The sequence below is a fragment of the Oncorhynchus masou genome, chromosome 24, assembly GCF_036934945.1.
Source record: "Oncorhynchus masou masou isolate Uvic2021 chromosome 24, UVic_Omas_1.1, whole genome shotgun sequence".
Taxonomy (NCBI): domain Eukaryota; kingdom Metazoa; phylum Chordata; class Actinopteri; order Salmoniformes; family Salmonidae; genus Oncorhynchus; species Oncorhynchus masou.
Genome location: NC_088235.1, coordinates 107,416,945 through 107,443,980, shown reverse-complemented (window position 1 = coordinate 107,443,980; position 27,036 = coordinate 107,416,945). Strand labels below are relative to the sequence as shown.

At 40.3% G+C, this 27,036-nt stretch overlaps 1 protein-coding gene across 1 annotated transcript; it reads right to left on the bottom strand.

The window, feature by feature from the left end:
• Nucleotides 1-3,604: 3,604 nt before the first annotated feature.
• Nucleotides 3,605-26,342, bottom strand: LOC135513212 (complement factor H-like). Its single transcript, XM_064936016.1, has 17 exons — nt 26,099-26,342; nt 23,422-23,601; nt 22,660-22,765; nt 15,167-15,243; nt 12,994-13,176; nt 10,872-11,057; nt 10,513-10,710; nt 10,206-10,382; nt 9,918-10,097; nt 9,102-9,293; nt 8,806-8,979; nt 8,395-8,580; nt 7,769-7,936; nt 6,913-7,086; nt 6,582-6,785; nt 6,267-6,306; nt 3,605-4,880 (listed from the first exon to the last, which is right to left on the bottom strand). The coding sequence occupies exons 1-16, from the start codon at nt 26,166-26,168 to the stop codon at nt 6,287-6,289; spliced, it is 2,475 nt and encodes an 824-aa protein (XP_064792088.1). The 5' UTR covers nt 26,169-26,342; the 3' UTR covers nt 3,605-4,880; nt 6,267-6,286.
• Nucleotides 26,343-27,036: the final 694 nt, after the last annotated feature.

The following is a 27,036-nucleotide window of genomic DNA, read 5'->3' as shown; positions in this document are numbered from 1 at the left end:
ATTTACTGTCTATGCACACTAGGTAAGACCTGGATGGACTACCCCCTGTATTTTGGTTGGCGCGCCAGGAGGTTCTGAAAGGTTATGTCAGTAGTGGGTAGGAGAGGACTCAAACTTTTACTTTCTTTGCTTTGGTTCCGTCCAGCCCCTTTTACCCACATTACCATGTTATGGAAATAAGTTCCCTGTAAAAGGATATTGTCTCTGTCATCCTCACCCGCCCCTACAATCACATACCTCTTTCACTCTACGGGGACTTGAGTTGTAGCAGGGTGTTGCGTTCTCTCCAAGAGGCGTACGTAACACGTCAGTTAAGAACACATTTTTATTTACAATGATCGCTTCCACAGGGCAAACCCGGACGACGCTGGGCCAATTGTGCGCCTCCTTATGTGACTCCCTATCACTGCCGGTTGTGATACAGCCTTGATGGTGCGAGCATTGAGCAAACGGAAATCAGTACAGAGTCTCAGGTCTCCAGACTTCTTCCATACAAGGACAAGGGGAGAGACGAACTCACTACTGGACTTCCTTATGATATCACGTTCTTCCATCTCATTCAATGCTTGTTTGAGCTTCTCATAATTATTTGGTGAAAGGCGTCGGTAGGGCATCCGAAAGGGTTTCTCATCACTCAGTTGAATGTGGTGAAGACATCCGGAAGCTTTTCCACAATCCAATTTGGTGCCTGGAAAAAATAGACTGGTACTCAGCTATGAGCTGGATGAGTTTCTTCTTACCAGCAGGAGACGCTTGACAGGAGGAGACCTCAATATCAGTCAAACCTAAGTCATGTAAGACCTCAGGATCGCTTGAACTGTCAGGTCCGTCAGTATCGTGAAGTTGGCTGGAACCGTCAGTCAGTGTCAAGTCATCTTGGCAGTCAGTCAGTATATCAGCCGTTCTCTGCTCATGCTGCTGTAAAGCTGCTGATGAATCATCATTCACACACGAACAGTCAAAATCCTCTAGAGCCATGCAAGGAAAGACATCGGCTAGAGTGGCGTTTCGTCTCAATGTCACGGTCTTCTGAGAAGGGTTTATCACTCTAACAGGGAGCCACCCATCCCCCCGCAATAGAGCTACTGTCCTGTCTACCAGTATTGACCTTGGTGTTGACCTTGAACTGCTGGGCTCAATGACAACAGCACTGCCAGCTGATAGATTCTGAGTGTTTCGTAGTCTGCCCCAGACTAAGTGCTCCTGCATAGGCTCTAGAGTCACAGCCCCTTTTAGTCTCACAGTTCCAACTTTGTCAGGTACTTCACTGTCTCTCCATCTCTCCACATTAGCCATCATATCGATTAGCTTGCTCTCCTCACCCCCGTCACACACAGGAGTATAAACCCTCTTCCAGAGATCTCCATCCGTCTTCAGGTGGCGAATCAAGTGCTTTAGGAGATTGCTGCCCAAGATGAGGTCATCACTCTGGCCTTCAACCACCAGTGTAGGCACAGCAACTCTACATCCGTACACCTCCATCTCCAGCTCACATACTCCCAAAGGCCTCGTCTTCAACCCATCACAACCAACCAAGGCTACCTCTGTAGGACTCAATGATGGACTTTTCAACAGTCCTGCATGCAACAGTTCAGGTAAGACCTTAGAGCTCAAGGTACAAGCCATGGATCCACTGTCAAGCATAGCTCTCACTTCTACTTCCCCTCCTATTAACACCTTGGCATAGAATAAATCATCATACGGGGAAAGTCTGTGTGTTCTGCATTATGATACTCTTCTCAGTCTCCATTTCGTCACAAACACTTTTATATACAGACTCCAAATCAACAGCTCTCACTGATGGGGACTCTACAAAAGGCCCAACACTCTCCCCTTCTACATGCAGGCCTACTAGTTTTCCCGGAAGCTGAACAGTGATTACTGTAGGGACTCCACCAGCTGTGCTCAGAGCTGCGGCCTTGGGGCACTGAGAGCGTGCGTGGCCCGCTACATGACAAAGAAAGCAGAGGTGATTGGCCCTGCAGTGAAAGTAAGTATCATGTCCAGCATCCCCGCACACGTTACATGGCCCATTAGACTTCACTTTGCTTCTATTCCCTTTTTGGAACTTCTGGTCAGACTGTTGTGGCCTCTGCTCCAGCATCGCAAGGATACGTTCCATCGGCTCAGCTGAGCCCTGAATAGTCTGAGCTGGGTAAGGCAATGTATTGGGTACTTCCATGTGGGTTCTCACAGCAGGCATGGTGATCGGCATGACAGCACCAACTTCCTGCTTCATTGTTGCGATGGCTGGGGTCAACTTACATAAGTGAGAGTACCTCCGCTCCCTCCTGTATTCATCCAGCCTCTCATGAACATCTGCAGCAGTCCCCTACTGTAATGGCTTGCACTTAAAGATAAGCAACAGTTCAGCATTAGGGCAATGACTGATAAACATGACTGTGAGCTCACGAGATGGGTCTTCAACACTTTTGTCCTGTCTCTTTAGACAATCTTCAGCAACCTCCATAGCCCTGTTCAGTCTGAGCCAATATTCAAATGGTTGTTCATCAGTCAGAGGTAATGTGGCATAAAAGTCAGCAAGGGGCTTTAAAAAACAGTGTCACTAAAATGTTGTTTCAGTATGTCAAAGATGGGACTCGGGCCTTTAGATAAATCAATGGAGGGATTGCTGCGTATGCCAACTTTAACATCGCGGGCCCTTCCCATAAGCCTGCCCATAACCTCAACTGCTTGGTCCATCAGAGACACGCCCCTCTTACGCATGTAAACCATTACCATATCCTCCCACTCATGCACTGTGCACTTTTCAGAGCCACCCCCCCGAAAGTACACCGGTTCCTTGATATCAGACTTTAATACCAGACTCTGATCCATCCATACCCCTCGAGCTGCTTACACTCCCCATAACATTGTCCCCAACATGTCCAACAATTGCCTTTGACTCCAAACAGGAGGCAATGTTCTCCCCAATGGAATGACCAATCTGCCATACTATGTCTGCTATGAAATCCATCCCCACTGCCTGTATTTGGCAAAACTCTTTCATCCACATCCTTGGGCGTGTCCATGGGGAAACTATCATCAAAACCCTCCAGTTTGGGCCTAGGTGTAGAAGTCACTGGAATTTTGGCTGAACCCCTACCAACAGATGGTGACAGATTAAATGACAGGAAACCCCTACCTCTCCCAACACCTTCCATTTTAACAATGGGAAATCAACACCCTAATAAAAATGTAAATAGCAAAACGTGTATATATATATATTTTTAAAACCTCACGTAAAAAACTAACCTATATCTAGTACACTGGTAAAACTCACCCTACTTATACCAGATATATATCAGAATTGCAAATAAACAAGTAACACAAAAGTTATCCTTTATCTGTGAAGAGCCTCAGCCAGAGAAATCATCAATTGCGATAATTAAACGTTCTAGTGGCACCCTCTTGTGGCGAAATGCGATATCGCCATAAACTGCACCAGCAACGTCTTATCTGATTCTTCAACAGCAACCACGGTGAAGTTCTGAGATGGAAATCCAGCAAAGGAGGATCCGATCCAGAAGAACGGTCACGGCACCACTGTAACAGTACTCTTCTTGCGTTGTGTACAATCAGTCATCGACACGGAACTCCGACATGTAGCACCAGTCATGTAGATTTATTCTGATAGGAACGGCACAAAATTGCACGTCATGCAATGCACGTCTCACCATCCAACTCTGCACTCACGCACTGTACAAAATATATGAACCCCCCCACCAGACACAGTAAGTTGCTAGCTAGTACTGACAGGAATTCTTTACAACAAAATGCACAACAAATATTCTCCAAAAACCGCTGCATCTTATGTGTGATGTTCGAATAACATTTACAAACAATTTGATATAAATTGTACATTTAAATCATCACTTGAGAGTATAAAATCACTTTTGATGTACAGTGCTTTGCAACCAACAACTTACCGCTGGTTTGGTGCTTGTTCACTGGGACGATTCTAACTGGAACATCCCCCCTCGTAAGCAAGCCACGCAAACCAGCCAATAAGATGCCATGTTGAGTAGGTGAAGGCAAGACAAACTCAAACCAAAAACCCATTGGCTTAACAATAAAGTGGCAAGGGAAATCACCAATATAACCCTGTTCCATGTGCATGATAAGAGACAACTGGTTTACAAGAACAATCAATGACAAGTGATACTGACCTGAGAAATAGTTTGTCAGCTTTAATGTGCATTTGTTCGGTTAACATCTGTAAATCTTATTCTGTTGTACTGTAGCCTTGTAAAGACTCATGGAGACAACGTGTCATCTCTTTTCCACAACTTTATTGTCTTGATAAGGTCAATCACAATCATAACAGTTGTTCACTTATATTACACCTTGAGGTAATGAATCACTCAGCTGGGAGATACAGGAGAATATTCACACATTATAGCATGTCGGTCTAATCCTGATTGGTTAAAACCGCATTCCAGCCGGTGCCTATTCCACAAGCTACCACCGGCTAAATCTATGACTTTAAATTGCCTATTTACTCTGTTCCAACTGACTGCGTAATCCACTGTCTCATCAGCCCAGCCAGGCAATTTATAAACTTCATAGAATGTGTGAACAATCACATCTCTTTGTACTAATACAACAAATGTACCATTTTAGTCGAGCTTTAGATAGCTGTACTGTTATAGTGAAGCTGAGACGATGATTAGAAAGATACTGTTATTTTGTTACAATGATGGTACAAAGTCAAATGATGAAAAATACACCTCATGTGCTGCATTACTGGATGGCTCACATTTTTTCTAAATCTAAATTAAACAAGCGACAGACACCACAAAAGCAAACATGCTCTTCTCCTTGCACATAAAGAAGTCTTTGTAAGGATTCTTGCATATGATGGACCAAACATCATGACTCTGTAGGAACAAAATCACATGACAGGATAATCAGAGTCTGTGCAGTAATATTGTTGATCACTAATACTATAGATCAGTCTGTGGAGTAATACTGCTGATCACTGCTACTATAGATCAGTCTGTGGAGTAATACTGCTGATCACTAATACTATAGATCAGTCTGGAGTACTACTGCTGATCACTAATACTATAGATCAGTCTGTGGAGTAATACTGCTGATCACTGCTACTATAGATCAGTCTGGAGTACTACTGCTGATCACTAATACTATAGATCAGTCTGTGGAGTAATACTGCTGATCACTAATATTATAGATCAGTCTGTGGAGTAATACTGCTGATCACTAATATTATAGATCAGTCTGTGGAGTGATACTGCTGATCACTAATACTATAGATCAGTCTGTGGAGTAATACTGCTGATCACTAATACTATAGATCAGTCTGTGGAGTAATACTGCTGATCACTGCTACTATAGATCAGTCTGTGGAGTAATACTGCTGATCACTGCTACTATAGATCAGTCTGTGGAGTAATACTGCTGATCACTAATATTATAGATCAGTCTGTGGCGTAATACTGCTGATCACTGCTACTATAGATCAGTCTGTGGAGTAATACTGCTGATCACTACTACTATAGATCAGTCTGTGGAGTAATACTGCTGATCACTACTACTATAGATCAGTCTGGAGTAATACTGCTGATCACTACTACTATAGATCAGTCTGTGGAGTAATACTGCTGATCACTGCTACTATAGATCAGTCTGTGGAGTAATACTGCTGATCACTACTACTATAGATCAGTCTGTGGAGTAATACTGCTGATCACTAATATTATAGATCAGTCTGTGGAGTAATACTGCTGATCACTGCTACTATAGATCAGTCTGTGGAGTAATACTGCTGATCACTAATATTATAGATCAGTCTGTGGAGTAATACTGCTGATCACTAATATTATAGATCAGTCTGTGGAGTAATACTGCTGATCACTAATACTATAGATCAGTCTGTGGTGTAATACTGCTGATTGCTCCGACTATAGTGGAGAGTAGACAGTGTTTAACCATGTGAACTTTCACTGTGTGTTAATGATTAGAGAAATGACTCCTGCTTACTGTGATGTTATACTCCATGTTTCTGTTATGCTTCACTGATAACCCCATCACATACTATTCATATTACTGTTTATATCATTGAACACAATACTGTTTACAATACTGTTCATTATACTTTTCATAACTGTTCATTATACTGTTCATAACTGTTTCTAATACTGTTCGTAATACTGCTCATAATACCTTTTATTATACTTTTCATAACTGTTTGAAAGGTTTGTGTGAGTATAAGACATGCCACTCTCCTTGTTAATTTAACTTACCCATTATGTCCATCATCTACCTAAGTATAACGATGGCTACCTAAAAAGCAAAGAACAAATAATTTTGGTTATACAGTCAGAAGGTTACACAGAGTGGCCTCATTAAATATGATCAAACAGGTGGATTGATTTTTGTAATAAAATGTTTCAGTCAAAATGAGAAAATGCATTTAATTTCTATTGTATTAATCTACAGTAGATAGCTCACAGGGCATCCTGAACGTATGCATTTCATATATTAGATGTTAAAGTCTTAATGTTGAGAGAATGACTATCTAACACTGATGGGTGTTCCTTTACATGACATGAACTTACATATAGGTATGTGTTCTCCATACTGTAACTCTCCATCATCACACTTCACCTCAATTTCATTTATATTCCGTAGAACTTTCCTGTATTTATGATAATATCCCTCTTTGCAATGAAGAGTCTTTTCTTCACCGTGCGCAATATTGTCTTTCTTGCGTAAATTCTGTAGATTGTACTCTGCATCAAAAGTGGAAATCTCACAAGGCCCTGATGGAAATGAAATCCCAGAATTTGTTTTCATTGACTTAGTGTGCAGTAGATATTCATACATTTATATACACTTGACATGTAGATATAACACCATGTTCAGACCAGTTGAAAATAATGTACCTACGTAAACACTTTGGAGGACTCGGCCATTTTCCATTCAGACATCTGATGCTGTCTGTGAAACTCAGTGTAAACTGTCTGCTGCATTGGTAGGACACCTCTGTAATTACACCTTCAACATCTCTCTTTTCCTTGGTGAAATCTCCATTAGTAATGGGAGGAGGATCAGGACAGCTTGCTAGATTAAACAGGGATCATAATACCGTACCATGAAAATACATTACAATGATACACTACTATGATAATACAATACCATGACAATACAGTAGCATAATCGTGATTGTATCATGGTACTAAATTAAAATGGCACTATAGCAGGATAATACAATACCATGAAAATAAATTACAATGATACACTACCATGATAATACAATACCATGACAATACAGTAGCATAATCATGATAGTGCCATGTTAATACAGTACCATGATACAGTAGCATGATAATACAATACCATGATAATACAGTACCATGATACAGTAACATAATACAGTACCATGATACAGTAGCATGATAATACAATACCATGATAATACAGTACCATGATACAGTAACATAATACAGTACCATGATACAGTAGCATGATAATACAATACCATGATAAAAAAGTACCATGATACAGTAACATAATACAGTACCATGATACAGTAGCATGATAATACAATACCATGATAATACAGTACCATGATACAGTAGCATGATAATACAATACCATGACAATACAGTAGCATTATCGTGATTGTATCATGGTACTAAATTAAAATGGCACTATAGCAGGATAATACAATACCATGAAAATAAATTACAATGAAACAGTACCATGATAATACAGTAAACGTATTTATAGATGTAAGACTTACCTTTACACTCAACTGGCATGTGCCATGCTCCATTCTTGCAAGTTGCTTTTCCTCCGGGGCCTTTGTATGGGCTAATGCATGTATAGTCTATTTGGTTCCCATTTTCGTATCTCTCCAGCACTTGGTCAAGAATCTGAATGTGTTTCCATGCAGGCTTACCACAGTACTCTGTAGGTGAAGCATCACATGTTTGAACTATCAAATTACAGTAATGTACCAGAGACACAAAAGCGGCAGAGAATGACTGTATGGTTAGAACCATAGTCAATGGCCAATGTACAGTATATTCAGAGAATGTAACTGGGGCAATGTGTGATATATACTGTAAATATGCACTGAAACTCATCCATTATCATATCCAGGAATACTACACTATATATGAATTATAGTAAAAAAAAAAACAGCAAACTGTAAATCAGAGATTGATATTTCTGTAATACCAAGCAAAGCCTTAACAATGATACCTGATTGTGTGAGGGGAGAAAAAGGGTAAAATATGATATGGAACTTTTAATCTCAATTACCATTTAAATATCCTTTTTTCCCTGTTTGAATAGGTGCTGTTCATAGTAGAGTAACTCTAAACTGAATTACTGCATCAGTTTCAAACAGTTATCAATACTTACGTTTGCATGTTGGTGGTGGAGTTGTCCAACTCCCATTTTCACAAGTCAGTTTTTTATGTCCCTCTATTTCAAAGGACTTGCAACATTCATAATTCACTTGAAATCCCTCTCTATATTTATTTTGATACGGGATTTTAACAATTGCATTTTCAACTTTAGGTGGAGGATCACATGGAACGCCTTGCGCTTCAAGAGAAGAAAATATTGCTGAAAGATTAGTGGGTAGAAAACACACAGTACAGACACAGAACAACTATCTATGTAATTACATAATATCACATGGGCTTCTGGGTCCTTTCCCCCAAACTATTACAACATATACTAAACATACATTGAAGGATGACTGGCCACTGTATACAATTAAAATCAAGTGATTATTTTAAATGAACAAAACTATTAACAACTACTCACGTCTACAAGCTGGTAACGGTGTTTGCCATTTTCCATCCTTACATTTTATAGTCTTAGTTTCAGATGTGTATCCAACTTTGCAATCAATTGTAACAGTTTGTTCATTGTTATAGACTTCACTGTGAGGTACCTTTGTGTTGGGAATGACAGGGATTCTGCCACATTGTGATTGATCTAGAGAGAAAGAGCATTGAGATTGAGTTTCAGACCAATATAGCCAAGTCAGAGGGAAATGCATTCTACTGTTCTTGATCTACTTTGTAAAGAGGTCATTTCTAGAGGATCTGTTTTCTTACCAATACACTCTAATATTCCAGACCATGTTCCCTCAGTACATGTGGCTTCACCCCACCAACCCCTGGTAGAGGGTTTGAACCCTTCATTGCAGGAAAAGTATATCTTGCTATTCCTGGGATCAACATTCCTCTCATTTGACTGAACTAGGAATCCATTCATCACAGTTGGGTTGATACATGCTCCCTCTATTTCTGGGGGAAACATTGACATAAAACATTATAGAACAAAATGTGACACATCAATGTTTTTAAATCCGGTTCTAAAGCTGTAACGCTGAATTCCTCCCAATTGACCCCGCTGCCAGTAGTAGGGAGAACTCACAAGAGGGACAAGTGGCTCACCACATGTTATCACTACAATGATAGAGATGTTTAGTATGAGCATGAATCATACCAGTACAGTAATACACAGTGATTAGATTGTCTATACCTCCTTATACCCTCAATATGGATGCACGTTCCCTTTATTTCTGGGAGAAACAATGGCAGGAAACATTACAGAACGCATTGTGACACATCGTTCAGTTAACAGCACACTTAGAGGACCTGTTCTACAAAGCATTACCATATCATTACATTTTGGCCAAGCTGTCAGTTTGATAAAAGCACTGAACAGAGCAATATCTGGAAAACCAAATGGAAGCAAAGTGAGTGAACGTTCATGCCATTACCAATTCCTCACCAAATCCTCAAATAGGGAATAAAACAGGCTAAAATCTGCCGCTTGATCTGTCCAGTAAACTTAAACCTTCTGGATCAGTGTCTTGACTCTTATTCTCAGAGTTTTAGATGATTGAAATGTAAATGTCATCCTACCTTTACAGCCAGGTGTCTTGGTCCAGCCATTTGTAGTACAGGTAGCAGTAGGTCTGGTAGTACTGTCCAATAGTTTATAATTCATCTTACATTCATAAGTGAGCAGATCCTTGATTTTGTATCTTGTTTTCGGGTCTTTAATCACAGCATTTAGGATATCTGGCTTGTCACATGTAATCTCTGAAAGACAAACAATGTAATTCTGATGCAGTCCAAACTAACATCGGAGCACAAGCTAATTAAACCGCAGTGATATTCAAAGATGGCTTCCTTCAAAAAAAACTGCACCTTCACAGAGTGGTTCTGGAGTCCAGGAGCCATCACTTGTGCATGTGGCAACACCCCGGGCATTTGTGGTTTTAAATCCGGTTCTACAGTTGTAGCGCTGAGTTCCTGTCAATTGACCCCGCTGCCAGTTGTAGGGAAAACTCACAAGAGGGTCACGTGGATCACCACATGTTATCCCTACAATGATAGAGATGTTTAGTGTCAGCATGAATCAAACCTGTACAGTAATACACAGTGATTCACCTGTGTATACCCCAATACACTCTCAATATATCATACTGCAATATACTCTCCAGTATGAACATACGTTCACAATCTGTTGTGGAAGATGACCACTTTCCGTCCTCTTGGCATGTTATTGTATTTTCCGTATTTCTTGAGAAAGAGTTCCAGAATCCTGAGGCACAGGTCACCGTTACACTTTCATCAGGCAAGAACAGATTTCTGTCAGCAGGTGTGTAACTGGTTCCTCTTGTTGGTGGCAATGATAATTTACATCTCACTTCTGCATTTTAGAGACAAAAACATTATGTTAGTAGTTTGCAATAATATGTCAAAAAATATTTTTTAAATCAACTTAAAGGTAAAGTTAAAGACATGAGTTACCCAGGAGACTTAAAATGTCAAGTTGCATTCACTTGATTCCTGAGATGATCAGATTCCTACCTTCACACGCTGGTGTTGGACTCCAGTTGGCAATGTTGACCATTTTAATGCATTTGGGGACTCTTTCCTGAGACTTAACATAATTTCTGTTACAGCTGTATCTCAGTGTGTCATCTTCATCGTAATCTTCCTTCGGGGGCCCGCTCACTGCACCGTTAGCTATGTCTGGAGCATAACATTTAATCACTGTGAATTGAATAAGCACAGAATTAAACAGATGATTGGTCATGATTAGAAACAGCAACACGTGACAGTACGAGTTGTTGAATGGAATATGATACAATCATTGTTTTAATATTACACTTTTGAGTTTATGACCGTCATTCAAATCTGGATTTTTAAAAACACCACATATAATCACTGATCATTCTATATGGTCATTATTAACTATTCCCCAGTATGGGATCGTTGTGATTTTGTATTGTATGCTAGTGGGACGTTACTCTGTGTGACAATGTAATAGTGCCTGGTGGTGCACACTACAGTATGTGGACACCTGCTCGTCCAACATTTCATACAAAAATCATGGGCATTAATATGGAGATGTCCCCCCTTTGCTGCTACAACAGCCTCCACTCTTCTGGGAAGGCTTTCCACTAGATGTTGGAACATTGCTGCTATAACAGCCTCCACTCTTCTGGGAATGCTTTCCACTAGATGTTGGAACATTGCTGCTATAACAGCCTCCACTCTTCTGGGAAGGCTTTCCACTAGATGTCGGAACATTGCTGCTATAACAGCCTCCACTCTTCTGGGAAGGCTTTCCACTAGATGTCGGAACATTGCTGCTATAACAGCCTCCACTCTTCTGGGAAGGCTTTCCACTAGATGTCGGAACATTGCTGCTATAACAGCCTCCACTCTTCTGGGAAGGCTTTCCACTAGATGTTGGAACATTGCTGCTATAACAGCCTCCACTCTTCTGGGAAGGCTTTCCACTAGATGTTGGAACATTGCTGCTATAACAGCCTCCACTCTTCTGGGAAGGCTTTCCACTAGATGTTGGAACATTGCTGCTATAACAGCCTCCACTCTTCTGGGAAGGCTTTCCACTAGATGTCGGAACATTGCTGCTATAACAGCCTCCACTCTTCTGGGAAGGCTTTCCACTAGATGTCGGAACATTGCTGCTATAACAGCCTCCACTCTTCTGGGAAGGCTTTCCACTAGATGTTGGAACATTGCTGCGGGGACTTGATTCCATTCAGCCACAGGAGCATTAGAGAGGTCGAGCACTTTTGTTGGGCAATTAGGGCCGGCTTGCAGTCAGCATTCCAATTCATCCCAAAGGTGTTTGATTGTGTTGAGGTCAGGGCTCTGTGCAGGCCAGTCAAGTTCTTCCACACCAATCTCGACAAACCATTTCTATATGTACCTCACTTTGTCCAAGTGGGCATTGTCATGCTGAATGTTGCCACCAAGTTGGAAGTACAGAATTGTCTAGAATGTCATTGTATGCTGTTGCGTTAAGATTTCCCTTCACTGGAACTAAGGGGCCTAACCCGAACCATGAAAAACAGCTCCAGAACATTATTCCACGTCCACCAAACTTTACCGTTTGCACTCTGCATTGGGGCAGGTAGTGTTCTCCTGGCATTCGCCAAACCCAGATTTGTCCGTCGGACTGTCAAATGGTGAAGTGTGATTGATCACTCCAGAGAACGCGTTTCTACTGCTCCAGAGTCCAATGGCGATGAGCTTTACACCACTCCAGCCGACGCTTGGCATTGCACATGGTGATCTTAGGCTTGTGTGCGGCTGCTCAGCCATGGAAACCCATTTCATGAAGCTGCCGATGAACAGTTCTTGTGCTGACATTGCTTCCAGAGGCAGTTTGGAACTCGGTAGTGTAGTTGCAACTGAGGACCACTTAACAATAAAAGCATTTACAGTTGACCGGGGCAGCTGTTGGAGGCAATCTATGATGGTGCCATGTTGAAAGTCACTAAGCTCTTCAGTAAGGCCATTCTACTGGCAATGTTTGTCTATGGAGATTGCATGGCGGTGTGACCTATTTTATACACCTGTCAGCATCTGATGTGGCTGAAATAATCCACTAATTTGAAGCAGTGTCCACATACACTATACAAATGTATCTTTACCTACAGTAGCCTCAGTTTACCTTCACATGTTGGGACAGTGCTGCTCCATTCTCCTTTATCGTTGCAGTCCATTTCAGACGATCCTTTGAGTACCATGTGATTTGATTGGCACTCAAACTGGATCACATTTCCATAGGTTGCATCCTCACTGTTTCCGATGACCACAACGTTGTCGTTGGCTTGAATCACTGGGCATTTCAATGCTGTGAAAAACACACCACATGGAGAATACATACAGTGCCTTGCAAAAGTATTTATCCCCCTTGGCGTTTTTCCTATTTTGTTGCATTACAACCCGTAATTTAAATAGATTTTTTGGGGGATTTCATGTAATAGACATACACAAAATAGTCCAAATTGGTGAAGTGAAATGAAAAGAATGACATTTTTCAAAAAATGTAAAAAAATTAAAAACGGAGAAGTGGTGCGGACAATTACCTTCAGAAGTCACACAATTAGTTAAATAAAGTCCACCTGTGTGCAATCTAAGTGTCACATGATTTCTGTATATATATACACCTGTTCTGAAAGTCCCCAGAGTCTGCAACACCACTAAGCACCACCAAGCAAGCGGCACCATGAAGACCAAGGAGCTCTCCAAACAGGTCAGGGACAAAGTTGTGGAGAAGTACAGATCAGGGTTGGGTTATACAAAAAAATATCAGAAACTTTGAACATCCCACAGAGCACCATTAAATCCATTATTTAAAACTCACAGGCTAGGCAAGGAGGGCATTAATCAGAGAGGCAACAAAGAGACCGAAGATAACCCTGAAGGAGCTGCAAAGCTCCACAGCGGAGATTGGAGTATAAGTCCATAGGACCATTTAAAGTAGTACACTCCACAGAGCTGGGCTTTACGGAAGAGGGGCCAGAAGATAGCCATTGCTTAAAGAAAATAATAAGCAAATGCGTTTGGTGTTCGCCAAAAGGCTTGTGGGAGACTCCCCAAACATATGGAAAAGGGTACTCTGGTCAGATGAGACACACATTTAGCTTTTTGACCATCAAGGAAAACTATGTCTGGTGCAAACCCAACAGCTCTCGTCACCCCGAGAACACGCATTATACTATGGGGATGTTTTTCATCGGCAGGGACTGGGAAACTGGTCAGAATTGAAGGAATAATGGATGGTATTTGGTATGTTATTAGGATCCCCATTCACTGTTGCAAAAGCAGCAGCTACTCTTCCTGGGGTTCCACACAAAACATAAAACATGACGCAATACATTAACATTAATAGACAAGAACAGCTCAAGGACAGAACTACATACAGTTAAAGGCACAGCCTACATATCAATACATACACACAAACTATCTAGGTCAAATAGGGGAGAGGCGCTGTGCCGTGAGGTGTTGCTTTATCTGTTATTTGAAACCAGGTTTGATGTTTATTTGAGAAATATGAGATGGAAGGAAGTTCTATGCAATAAGGGCTCTATATAATACTGTAAGTTTCTTGAATTTGTTCTGGATTTGGGGACTATGAAAAGACCCCTGGTGGCATGTCTGGTGGGATAAGTGTGTGTGTCATAGCTGTTGCAAGTTGACTATGCAAACAATTTGGGATTTTCAACACATTAATGTTTCTTGTAAAAAGAAGAAGTGATGCAGTCAGTTTCTCCTCAACTCTTAGCCAAGAGAGACTGACATGAATCATTTTATATCAGCCCTCTGATTACAATTAAGATTTAAGTTCTGTTTGTCTTATTTCTTGTTTGGTTCACAATAAAACATATTTTGCATCTTCAAAGTGGTAGGCATGTTGTGTAAATCAAATGATACAAACCCCCCCAAAATCTATTTTAATTTAAGGCAAAAAAAATAGGAAAAATGCCAAGGGGGGTGAATACTTTTGCAAGCCACTGTCACTAGCATATAGGATCCAGCCACTGGCAGTGGTATCAACGATGTTGTAGATTTCATTACACTGCACATTTTTTTCTTACCCAGAAAATGCTTAAAAATAATTTGTATTGTATCAAGATATTCTGGTTTTGTTATGTTGGTTAAATTAAGCAATATTATCTGCCAAGCACTAAGATAGTTGTGTTGGGAAGACATCCGGGTAAACTTAATCAACTCAAAACAAGTCATTTTGATTACATTATCTTAATACAAGATAAAAAAGTCTAATCTGTTATACAATGTAGGGTGAGTCTATGTTCTTGACAGAATATATCACTCCTTACCTTCACAAATAGGGAGTGCGCTGTCCCAGCCCTGTTCCACGCAGGTCCGATGTCTGGACCTGGTCACCATTTGGTAACTGAGACAAGTTGGAGAACAGGCATTTAATGGTTTGTTATACTTTAAGAATGATAATTTACAGTAGAAGCAGTAGCGGCATTAATAGCAGCACTATTACTAACAGCAGTAGTAGCAGTATGAATAGTAACAATATTAGTAGCAGCAGTAGTAAGAGTAGAAGCAGCAGTAGTAGCAGTAGCAGTATGAATAGTAGCAATATTAGAAGCAGCAGTAGTAATAGTTGCAGCAGCATTTGTAGCAGTAGCAGCAGTAAGTAGCAATATTAGTAGCAGTAGTAGCAGCAGCAGTAATAGTAGCAATTTTAGTAGCAGTAGCAGCATTGAGTAGCAATATTAGAAGCAGCAGTAGTAATAGTAGTAGCAGCAGTAGTAGCGTTTTTAATAGTAGCAATATTATTAGCAGCAGCATTAATAGTAGCAATATTAGTAGAAGCAGTAGTAATAGTAGTAGCATTAACAGTAGCGATATTGGTAGCAGTAGTAGCAGCAACAGTAATAGTAGCAATATTAGTAGCAGTAGTAGCAGTAGCAGCATTGAGTAGCAATATTAGAAGCAGCAGTAGTAATAGTAGTAGCAGCAGTAGTAGCATTATTAATAGTAGCAAGCAATATTAATAGTAGTAATATTAGTAGAAGCAGTATTAATAGTAGTAGCATTAACAGTAGCAATATTAGTAGCAGCAGTAGTAATATTAGTAGAAACAGTAGTAATATTTGTAGTATCAGTAGTAATAGTAGCAGCATCAATAGTAATATTAGTAGCAGCGGTAGTAATAGTAGCCGCAGTAGTAATATTAGTAGCATCAGTAGTAATATTAGTAGCGGCAGTAGCAGCATTAATAGTAGCAATATTAGTAGCAGCAGTAGTAATATTAGCAGCAGCAGTAGTAGCAGTAGCAGCATTAATAGTAGCAATATTAGTAGCAGCAGTAGTAATAGTAGTAGCATCAGTAGTAATATTAGTAGCGGCAGTAGCAGCATTAATAGTAGCAGTATTAGTAGAAGCAGTAGTAATATTAGTAGCATCAGTAGTAATATTAGTAGCGGCAGTAGCAGCATTAATAGTAGCAATATTAGTAGCAGCAGTAGTAATATTAGCAGTAGCAGTAGCAGCATTAATAGTAGCAATATTAGTAGCAGCAGTAGTAATAGTAGTAGCATCAGTAGTAATATTAGTAGCGGCAGTAGCAGCATTAATAGTAGCAGTATTAGTAGCAGCAGTAGTAATATTAGTAGCATCAGTAGTAATATTAGTAGCAGCGGTAGCAGCATTAATAGTAGCAATATTAGTAGCAGCAGTAGTAATAGTAGCAGTAGCAGTAGTAGCAGTAGCAGCATTAATAGTAGCAGTATTAGTAGAAGCAGTAGTAATAGAAATAGCAGCAGTAGTAGCAGCATTAACAGTAGCAATATTAGTAGCAACAGTAGTAATATTAGTAGCAGCAATAGCAAAAGTAGCAGCAGTAGCAATAGTAGCAGCATTAATAGTAGCAATATTAGTAGCAGCAGCATTAATAGTAGCAATATTAGTAGCAGCAGCATTAATAGTGGTAGCAGCGGTAGTAGCAGAATTAATAGTAGCAATATTAGTAGAAGCAGTAGCAATAGTAGTAGCAGCATTAACAGTAGCAAAATTAGTAGCATCAGTAGTAATATTAGTAGCAGCAGTAGTAGTAATAGTAGCAGTAGCAGCATTCATAGTAGCAATATTAGTAGCAGCAGTAGTAATAGTAGCAGTAGCAGCATTCATAGTAGCAAAATTAGTAGCAGCAGTAGTCATATTAGTAGCAGCAGTAGTAATAGTAGCAGCAGCAGTTGTAGCAGTAGAAGCATTAATAGTAGCAACATTGGTAGCAACAGCATTAATAGTAGCAATATTAGTAGCAGCAGTAGTAATAGTAGCAGCAGCAGTAGTAGCAGCAGTATTAATAGTAGCAATATTAGTAGCAGCAGTATTAATAGTAGCAATATTAGTAGCAGCAGTATTAATTTTAGTAGCAGCAGTAGTAATATTAGTAGCAGCAGTTGTATTAGTGGCAGTAGCAGCATTAATAGTAGTTATATTAGTAGCAGCGGTAGCAGTCTCAGCCTCCATTATCAATGCTGCAATAGTCTATGTGTCAGGGGGTTAGGGTCAGTTTGATTAAATTCTCTTGTCTTATCTGGTGTCCTGTGTGAACTTGCTGTACGTATGCTCACTCTAATTCTCTCTATCAAGAGTTTTTCCTAGCCAACGTGTTTCTACATCTGACTTGCATGCTGTTTGGGGTTTTAGGCTGGGTTTCTGTATAAGCACTTTCTGCTGATGTTAAAAGGGCTTTATAAAAACACAATATTTGATAGGTCGCAGTCATAGTAGTTTCAGCAGCAGCAGAAGCTGTAGTAGTAGTAGTAGTAGTAGTAGTAGTAGTAGTAGTAGTAGTAGTAGTAGTAGCAGCAGCAGTAGTAGTAGTGGTGGTAGTAGTAGTAGTAGTAGTGGCAGCAGTAGCTGCAGTAGTAGTGGCAGCAGTAGCAGCAGTAGTGGTAGCAGTAGCAGCAGTAGTGGTAGCAGTAGTAGTAGTAACAGCAGTAGTAGTAACAGCAGTAGTGGTGGTAGCAGTAGTAGCAGTAGTTGCAGCAGTAGTAGCTGTAGAAACATTAGTAGTAGCTGTGGTAGTGGTAGTAGAAGTAGTAGTAGCAATTGTAGTAGCAGTAGTAGTAGTAGCTGTAGAAGCAGTAGTAGTAGTAGCAGCAGCAGTAGCAGTAGTTGTAGTGGTGGTAGTAGAAGTAGCAGTAATTGTAGTAGTAGCAGTAGTAGTATATTTAGTAGTAGTAGTAGCAGCAGTAGTTGTAGCAGCAGTGGTAGTAGTAGTAGCAGTAGTAGCAGCAGCAGTAGTAGCAGTAGTAGTAGCAGCAGCAGTAGTAGCAACAGTAGTTGTAGTGATGGTAGTAGTAGTAGCAGTAATTGTAGTAGTAGCAGTAGTAGTAGTAACAGTAGTGGTATATTTAGTAGTAGTAGTAGTAGCAGCAGTAGTATATTTAGTAGTAGTAGTAGCAGCAGTAGTAGTATATTTAGTAGTAGTAGTAGCAGCAGTAGTTGTAGCAGCAGTAGTAGTAGCAGCAGCAGTAGTAGCAGTAGTAGTAGCAGATGTAGTAGTAGTAGTAGCAGTAGTAGATGTAGTAGTAGTAGTAGCAGTAGTAGATTTAGTAGTAGTAGTAGTAGCAGTAGTAGATTTAGTAGTAGTAGTAGCAGATTTAGTAGTAGTAGCAGCAGCAGTAGTAGTAGTGGTGGTAGTAGTAGTAGTAGTAGTGGCAGCAGTAGCTGCAGTAGTAGTGGCAGCAGTAGCAGCAGTAGTGGTAGCAGTAGCAGCAGTAGTGGTAGCAGTAGTAGTAGTAACAGCAGTAGTAGTAACAGCAGTAGTGGTGGTAGCAGTAGTAGCAGTAGTTGCAGCAGTAGTAGCTGTAGAAACATTAGTAGTAGCTGTGGTAGTGGTAGTAGAAGTAGTAGTAGCAATTGTAGTAGCAGTAGTAGTAGTAGCTGTAGAAGCAGTAGTAGTAGTAGCAGCAGCAGTAGCAGTAGTTGTAGTGGTGGTAGTAGAAGTAGCAGTAATTGTAGTAGTAGCAGTAGTAGTATATTTAGTAGTAGTAGTAGCAGCAGTAGTTGTAGCAGCAGTGGTAGTAGTAGTAGCAGTAGTAGCAGCAGCAGTAGTAGCAGTAGTAGTAGCAGCAGCAGTAGTAGCAACAGTAGTTGTAGTGATGGTAGTAGTAGTAGCAGTAATTGTAGTAGTAGCAGTAGTAGTAGTAACAGTAGTGGTATATTTAGTAGTAGTAGTAGTAGCAGCAGTAGTATATTTAGTAGTAGTAGAAGCAGCAGTAGTTGTAGCAGCAGTAGTAGTAGCAGCAGCAGTAGTAGCAGTAGTAGTAGCAGATGTAGTAGTAGTAGTAGCAGTAGTAGATGTAGTAGTAGTAGTAGCAGTAGTAGATTTAGTAGTAGTAGTAGTAGCAGTAGTAGATTTAGTAGTAGTAGTAGCAGATTTAGTAGTAGTAGCAGCAGCAGTAGCAGCAGTAGTAGTAGTAATAGTAATAGCAGTAGCAGCAGTAGTGGTAGTAGCAGCAGTAGTAGTAGCAGTAGTAGCAGTAGCAGCAGTAGTTATAGTGGTGGTAGTAGTAGTTGTGGTAGTAGTCGTAGTAGTAGTAGTAGACGTAGTAGTAGCAGTTGTAGTGGTGGTAATAGTAGTAGCAGTAGTAGTAGCAGCAGTAATTGTAGTAGTATCAGTAGTTGTAGTAATAGTAGTGGTAGTAGTAGCAGTAGTAGTAGTAGCAGTAGTAGTAGCTGTAGAAACAGTAGTAGTAGCTGTAGAAGTAGTAGTGGTAGTAGCAATTGTAGTAGCAGTAGTTGTAGAGGTAGTAGTAGTAGTAGTTGTAGCAGTAAAGGTAGTAGTAGTAGTAGTAGTAGTAGTAGCAGCAGTAGTTGTAGTAGTAGTAGCAGTAGTTGTCGTAGTAGTAGTAGCAGTAGTAGTAGCAGCAGTAGTTGTAGTAGTATCAGTAGTTGTAGTAGTAGTAGCGGTAGTAGTAGCAGTAGCTGTAGAAACAGTAGTAGTAGCTGTAGTAGCAGAAGTAGTAGCAATTGTAGTAGCAGTAGTTGTAGATGTAGTAGTAGCAGCAGTAGTAGTAGCAGTAGAGGTAGTAGTAGTAGTAGTAGTAGCAGCAGTAGTTGTAGTCATAGTAGTAGTAGTAGTAGAGGTAGTAGTAGCAGCAGTAGCAGCAGAAGTTATAGTGGTGGTAGTAGTAGTAGCAGTAGTAGTTGTAGTGGTAGTAGTAGCAGTAGTTGTAGTAGTCGTAGTAGTAGTAGAGGTAGTAGTAGCAGCAGTAGTTATAGTGGTGGTAGTAGTTGTAGGAGCAGTAGTAGACGTAGTAGTAGCAGTAGCAGCAGTAGCAGCGGTAGTTGTGGTGGTGGTAGTAGCAGTAGTAGATGTAGTAGTGGCAGCAGTAGTTGTAGTAATAGTAGTAGTAGTAGTAGCAGTAGAAACAGTAGAGACAGTAGACGTAGCTGTAGTAGTAGTGGTAGTAGTAGTAGTAGCAATTGTAGTAGCATTAGTTGTAGTAGTAGTAGCAGCAGTAGTAAAGGTAGTAGTAGTAGAAGTAGAGGTAGTAGTAGCAGCAGTAGCAGTAGCAGCAGTAGTTGTAGTAGAGGTACTAGTAGCAGTAGTAGTAGTAGCAGTAGTATATTTAGTAGTTGTAGGAGCAGCAGTAGTAGTAGCAGCAGTGGTAGTAGTAGCAGCAGTAGTAATAGTAGCAGCAGTAGTAGTAGCAGTAGTAGCGGTAGTAGATTTTGTAGTAGTAGATTTAGTAGTAGTGGTAGCAGCAGTAGTAGCAGCAGTAGTAGTAGTAGCAGTAGTTGTAGTGGTGGAAGTAGTAGTAGCAGTAGTTGTCGTAGTAGTAGTAGCAGTAGCAGTAGCAGCAGTAGTTGTAGTAGAGGTACTAGTAGCAGTAGTAGTAGTAGCAGTAGTATATTTAGTAGTTGTAGGAGCAGCAGTAGTAGTAGCAGCAGTGGTAGTAGTAGCAGCAGTAGTAATAGTAGCAGCAGTAGTAGTAGCAGTAGTAGCGGTAGTAGATTTTGTAGTAGTAGATTTAGTAGTAGTGGTAGCAGCAGTAGTAGCAGCAGTAGTAGTAGTAGCAGTAGTTGTAGTGGTGGAAGTAGTAGTAGCAGTAGTTGTCGTAGTAGTAGTAGCAGTAGGAGTAGCAGCAGTAGTTGTAGTAGTATCAGTAGTTGTAGTAATAGTAGCGGTAGTAGTAGCAGTAGTAGTAGTAGCAGTAGTAGTAGTAGCAATTGTAGCTGTAGAAACAGTAGTAGTAGCTGTAGTAGTAGTAGTGGTAGTAGCAGACGTAGTAGCAGTAGTAGTAGCAGTAGAGGTAGTAGTAGTAGTAGCAGTAGTAGTAGTAGCAGCAGTAGTAGTAGTGGTGGTAGTAGTAGTTGTAGTGGTAGTAGTCGTAGTAGTAGCAGTAGTCGTAGTAGTAGCAGTAGTAGAGGTAGTAGTAGCAGCAGTAGTTGTAGTGGTGGTAGTAGTAGTAGCAGTAGTTGTCGTAGTAGTAGTAGCAGTAGCAGCAGTAGTTGTAGTAGTATCAGTAGTTGTAGTAGTAGTAGCGGTAGTAGTAGCAGTAGTAGTAGTAGCAGTAGTAGTGGTAGCAGTAGCTGTAGAAACAGTAGTAGTAGCTGTAGAAACAGTAGTGGTAGTAGCAATTGTAGTAGCAGTAGTTGTAGAGGAAGTAGTAGCAGCAGTAGTAGTAGCAGTAGAGGTAGTAGTAGTAGCAGCAGTAGTTGTAGTGATAGTAGTAGTCATAGTAGTAGTAGTAGAGGTAGTAGTAGCAGCAGTAGTAGTAGTAGTAGTTGTAGTGGTAGTAGTAGCAGTAGTTGTAGTAGTCGTAGTAGTAGTAGAGGTAGTAGTAGCAGCAGTAGTTATAGTGGTGGTAGTAGTTGTAGTAGCAGTAGTAGATGTAGTAGTAGCAGTAGCAGCGGTAGTTGTGGTGGTGGTGGTGGTAGTAGTAGTAGTAGTAGTAGTAGTAGTAGCAGTAGTAGACGTAGTAGTAGCAGTAGTAGCAGCAGTAGTTGTAGTAGTAGTAGAGGTAGTAGTAGCAGTATTAGTAGTAGTAGTAGCAGTGGAAACAGTAGAAACAGTAGACGTAGCTGTAGTAGTAGTAGCAATTGTAGTAGCATTAGTTGTAGTAGTAGTAGCAGCAGTAGTAGCTGTAGAAGCAGCTGTAGAAGCAGTAGTAGTAGTAGTAGCAGTAGAAGTAAAGGTAGTAGTAGTAGTAGTAGTAGAGGTAGTAGTAGCAGCAGTAGCAGTAGCAGCAGTAGTTGCAGTAGTTGTAATGGTGGTAGTAGTAGTAGAGGTAGTAGTAGTACTAGCAGTAGTAGCAGTAGTAGTAGCAGTAGCAGTAGTAGCAGTAGTAGTATATTTAGTAGTAGTAGTAGCAGCAGTGGTAGCAGTAGCAGCAGCAGTAGTAGTAGTAGCAGTAGTAGCGGTAGTAGATTTTGTAGTAGTAGATTTAGTAGTAGTAGTTGCAATAGTAGATTTAGTAGTTGTAGTAGCAGCAGTATTTGTAGCAGTAGTAGTTTTAGTTGTAGCAGTAGCAGCAGTAGTAGTAGCAGTAGTCGCAGCAGTAGTAGATTTAGTAGCAGCAGAACTAGTTGTAGTAGTATATTTAGTAGTAGCAGCAGTAGTAGCAGCGGTAGTAGTAGTAGCAGTATTAGTAGATTTAGTAGTAGTAGTAGATTTAGTAGTAGTAGTAGTAGTAGCGGCAGTAGATTTAGTTGTAGTAGTAGCAGTAGTAGTAGTAGCGGCAGTAGTAGCATGAGCAGCAGATTACCTTCGAAGGGTTGAAATGATCTGAGAAAAGATTTAGCATGTAACAGTCAGCAACAGAAAATTCCCTACCCTTTTCTGCATTGGTACAGAACTTGAGCTCCAAAGACAAAATCGTCCAAAATCGAAAGATGGAAGTCTCCATTTGGTGTGTCTCCTGGATGTCCACATGACTTAGCTGCAAACAATAACAGAGATTTAGCCCAAAGGCTGATTTTTTCCAAAATGACATTCAACAAAACCATATTGGTCCAACATAATATAGTATGTAGTATAATTAGTATAATTCACAATTCATGATCTGCAATATGGAATTTCTCATACGGAAATTATAATTTTGTAATCAGAATTTACTTTAAAAGGTAATTTGTCAAATGCAATGCACATCATAAGTAATTCTAAAGCTCAGTTTAAACAAGCGAAGTGTCATGGATGTCTTCGTCCTCCTCATCTGACGAGGAGAAGTGAGAAGGATCGGAGGACCAATATGCAGCGTGGTAAAGTGTTCGTCATTTTATTTGAAAAAACTGAACACTACAAAACAACAAAATGACAACCGTGAAGCTAATCAACAATAGTGCTGACACAAACACTACACATAGACAATCACCCACAACCCACAATAACAAAACAGGCTACCTAAATATGGTTCCCAATCAGAGACAATGACTAACACCTGCCTCTGATTGAGAACCATATCAGGCCAAACACAGAAACAGACAAACTAGACATCCATTATAGAATGCCCACTCAGATCACACCCTGACCAAACAAAACCTAAAAACATACAAAGCAAACTATGGTCAGGGCGTGACACGAAGGGCATAGACTTACGTTCACATTTTCGACCACCATCTTTACTCCATCCTTTACTGCCACATTTGAGTCTAACGAAACCTACGTAGCCAATAGCGCAGGGCAACCTCACTGTTTTGTCAATTGCAGTGTCTTCTAGGTTGGAAATGTCCACGTTTTTAGCTTCAGGAATCTCTGAAACATCCTTCCGGGAACAAACTGTGAGGTACACAGAGGTACAGGCATAAGTAACACAATAAACAGTAGAATGCACAATAGATTCAGGCTTATTAAAACATCTCAAAATATGCAATGTCAAGGGTGATGCTTTAAACCCATCATATCTATCAAATAATTTCATTTGATTTATTTACTTGATTTATTTATTAGGATCTCCATTAGCTGTTGCTAACGCAGAAGCTACTCTTTCTGGGTCCACACAAAACAAAACCTGATATAATACAGAACATGAATTGACAAGAACAGCTCAAGGTCTGAACAACATACACTTCAAATAAGAATAATATTAACAAGTCCTGTAGTGACAAAACATGAGGACACATAGAGACACTTGCATATGCATTACATCAGTACTACATATCCATACATGTTATTTATGTCAGATAGGGGAGAGGCGTTGTGACGTTAGGTGACGTTTCATTGTTTTTTTTAAGCTAATTTAGCTGTTTGTTTGAGTAATTTGAGATGGAAGAGCTCCATGTTAATGTAACGGATTCGAAACGGCTAGCTAGTTAGCAGTGGTGTGCGCTAAATAGCGTTTCAATCGGTCATGTCACTTGCTCTGAGACCTTGAAGTAGTGGTTCCCCTTGCTCTGCAAGGGCCGCGGCTTTTGTGGAGCGATGGGTAACGATGCTTCGTGGGTGACTGTTGTTGATGTGTGCAGAGGGTCCCTGGTGCACGCCCGGGTATGGGCAAGGGGACGATCTAAAGTTATACTGTTACATTATCATGGCTCTATATATGCATTGTCTTAAATTTGTTTTGGATTTGGGGACTGTGAAGAGACCTGTGGTGACTTGTCTGGTGGGGTAAGTATGTCTGTCAGAACTGTATGTTAGTTGATTATACAGAATGTTCTCCTCTACTTTAAGCCAAGAGAGACTGGTATGCGTATTGTTGAAATTAGCTCTCTGTGTACTGTGAAGGGCAGGGTGTGCTGCTCTGTTCTGGACCAGCTGCAGCTTTCCTCTGTCCTTCTTTGGGGCACCTGACCTTATAACTAGATAATAGTACAGATGTTAACGAGCATATTTTGCAGAGCATATATTTTTACCACAGACAGACCTCTCCCCATTTTAACAAGAATTTAATAAAATGCCTTGATGATGACCGTATACAATCTAAGGTAACACCAAGAAGTTTAGTTTCCTCTGCTTGCTCAACAGTCACATCATTAATTAGAAGATTCAGCTAAGATCTAGTACTTAGGGAATGACTTGTACCAAATACAATGATTTTGTTTTTTAGGTTTTTGGTGTTCAGGACTAGTTTATTACTAGCCGCCCATTGTAAAACCGGCTGCAACTTTTTGTTTAGGCTTTGCAGTGAAGCTGTGGGTGCTGAAGTGTATAATGTTCAATCATCTGGTTACATAGACACACAGGCTTTGTTAAAGGCTAGTGGTAGATCATTAGTAAAAAATAGAAAATCAAATAAAATTGTATTTGTCACGTGCTTTACTTACAAGCCCTTAACCAACAATTCAGTTTTAAGAAAATACCAACAACTAAAAAAGTATGGAATAAGAATAAGAAATAATTAAAGAGAAGCAGTAAATAACAAAAGTGGGGCGAAACACTGGGGGTACCGGTACAGACTCAATGTGCAGGGGCACTGGTGTCGAGGTAATTGAGGTAATATGTACATGTAGGTAGAGTTATTAAAGTGACTATGCATAGATAATAACAGAGAGTAGCAGCAGCGTAGAAGGAGGTGGGGTGCAATGCAAATAGTGTAGGTAGCCTTTTGATTAGCTGTTCAGGAGTCTTAGGGTAGAAGCTGTTTAGAAGCCCCTTGGAACTAGACTTGGCGCTCTGCTCTGGGACTTCCTCTGACACCCCCTGGTATAGAGGTCTGGAATGGCAGGAAGCTTGGCACAGGTGATGTACTGGGCTGTACGCACTACCCTGAGTAGTGCATTGCGGTCGAAAATAGTAAAGGTCTATGTCTTAGGAAGCTTTGCAAAATACCACACTTGACATCTTTTAGATAAGCTTCCATTAGAGAAAACCCTCTGTGTCCTATTAGATACTGTAGATAGGTCTCAATCCATAATGTGTCAGGTGATGTAAAGCCATAACACGAGAGTTTTCAATAACAGATTATGGTCAATAATATCAAAGGCTTCACTGAAGTCTAACAAAACAGATCCAACAATCATCTTATTATCAATTTATTTCAACCAATCATTAGTCATTTGTGTCAGGGCAGTACATGTGGAGTGCCTTCACTATAAGCGTTCTTAAAGACGGTTGTTAAATAATTTACGGAAAAATTATTTACAGAACAATATAATTGTATCTGGTCAAACACTATTTTTTCCAAATGTTAGAAAGAACCGGCAGCAAGCTGATTTCAACATGATCACAACTGTGAACCTGCAAAGCTGTCTCAGGGATGCTTACATGAAACATTACACAAACCACACATAACTTCTTCTATCTGTAATATTTCAGTCAGGCAGAGATATCTTACCTTGACCTTTCACAAAGCTGAGTGTACACAACCATAGTGCAAAGACAAAGCCGAGAGTTATCAATCGCATTTTGACTTCATCACCTATTGTCTGTCACCTGCGAGAGTGTTTGGATGTTCTGGGTCACAGAATGAGTTGCAGTAGTTAAATTAACTCCTGTCTGTTAATGATTTGCCAGAGCCCTCTCAAGTCACAGTCCGTCCACGCAACTCAACAGCAACACACAGCACACTAAAATGAGAAGGTAACCCGTGTCCTATATTGTAACGCAGTGAGCCACAGGCTGTAGGAGCCAGTAGAGGATAACTGTAAATGGAGAAAGGCGAGGAGGGGAGGGGATGGGGGACAAGGGCAAGTGGTTGAGGCACCGGGGTATGTTGTGAAAGACAAACAACTAAGCCTGAGGGAGGGAGTTAGGACTGGAATCATTACAATGTTTTGTTGGGAATTTTTATCATTGCACATTTCCTGGCATATAGATATTTCCATTGCCAAACCCACTGTGTACTATTTACAAGATGAAACCCAAAGTGTGCATTGATTGTACATAGCCTTTCTATTCTACTGGTGAACCTGAAACCATTCCACTCAATAAGGGTATTGTGTTGATGAAATGGTGAACTTAATCAAAAACATACTTTTATTGTGAAAATAAGTCGAGCTAATGTTTTAAATGAATGTCTCTGAATGTGGAAACTGGGTCTAAATTGTTTTTCTTTTACTGAATAAATAAAGTATTCCCGAAAAGGGTCCATTCATTGTGTAAACCTTGGGTGATCATTTGCAGTAACCAAATAGATGGCTTAATCTGAGGCTTCCCAACCTTTGGAACCACACTACTGGCATTATGAGATAAAAGTCCATTTTCAAATAAGGTATAGTAGCATTTTTAGTAAGGGACTTTTCAGGACAACATAAGTGTCAGACCGGAATCTGC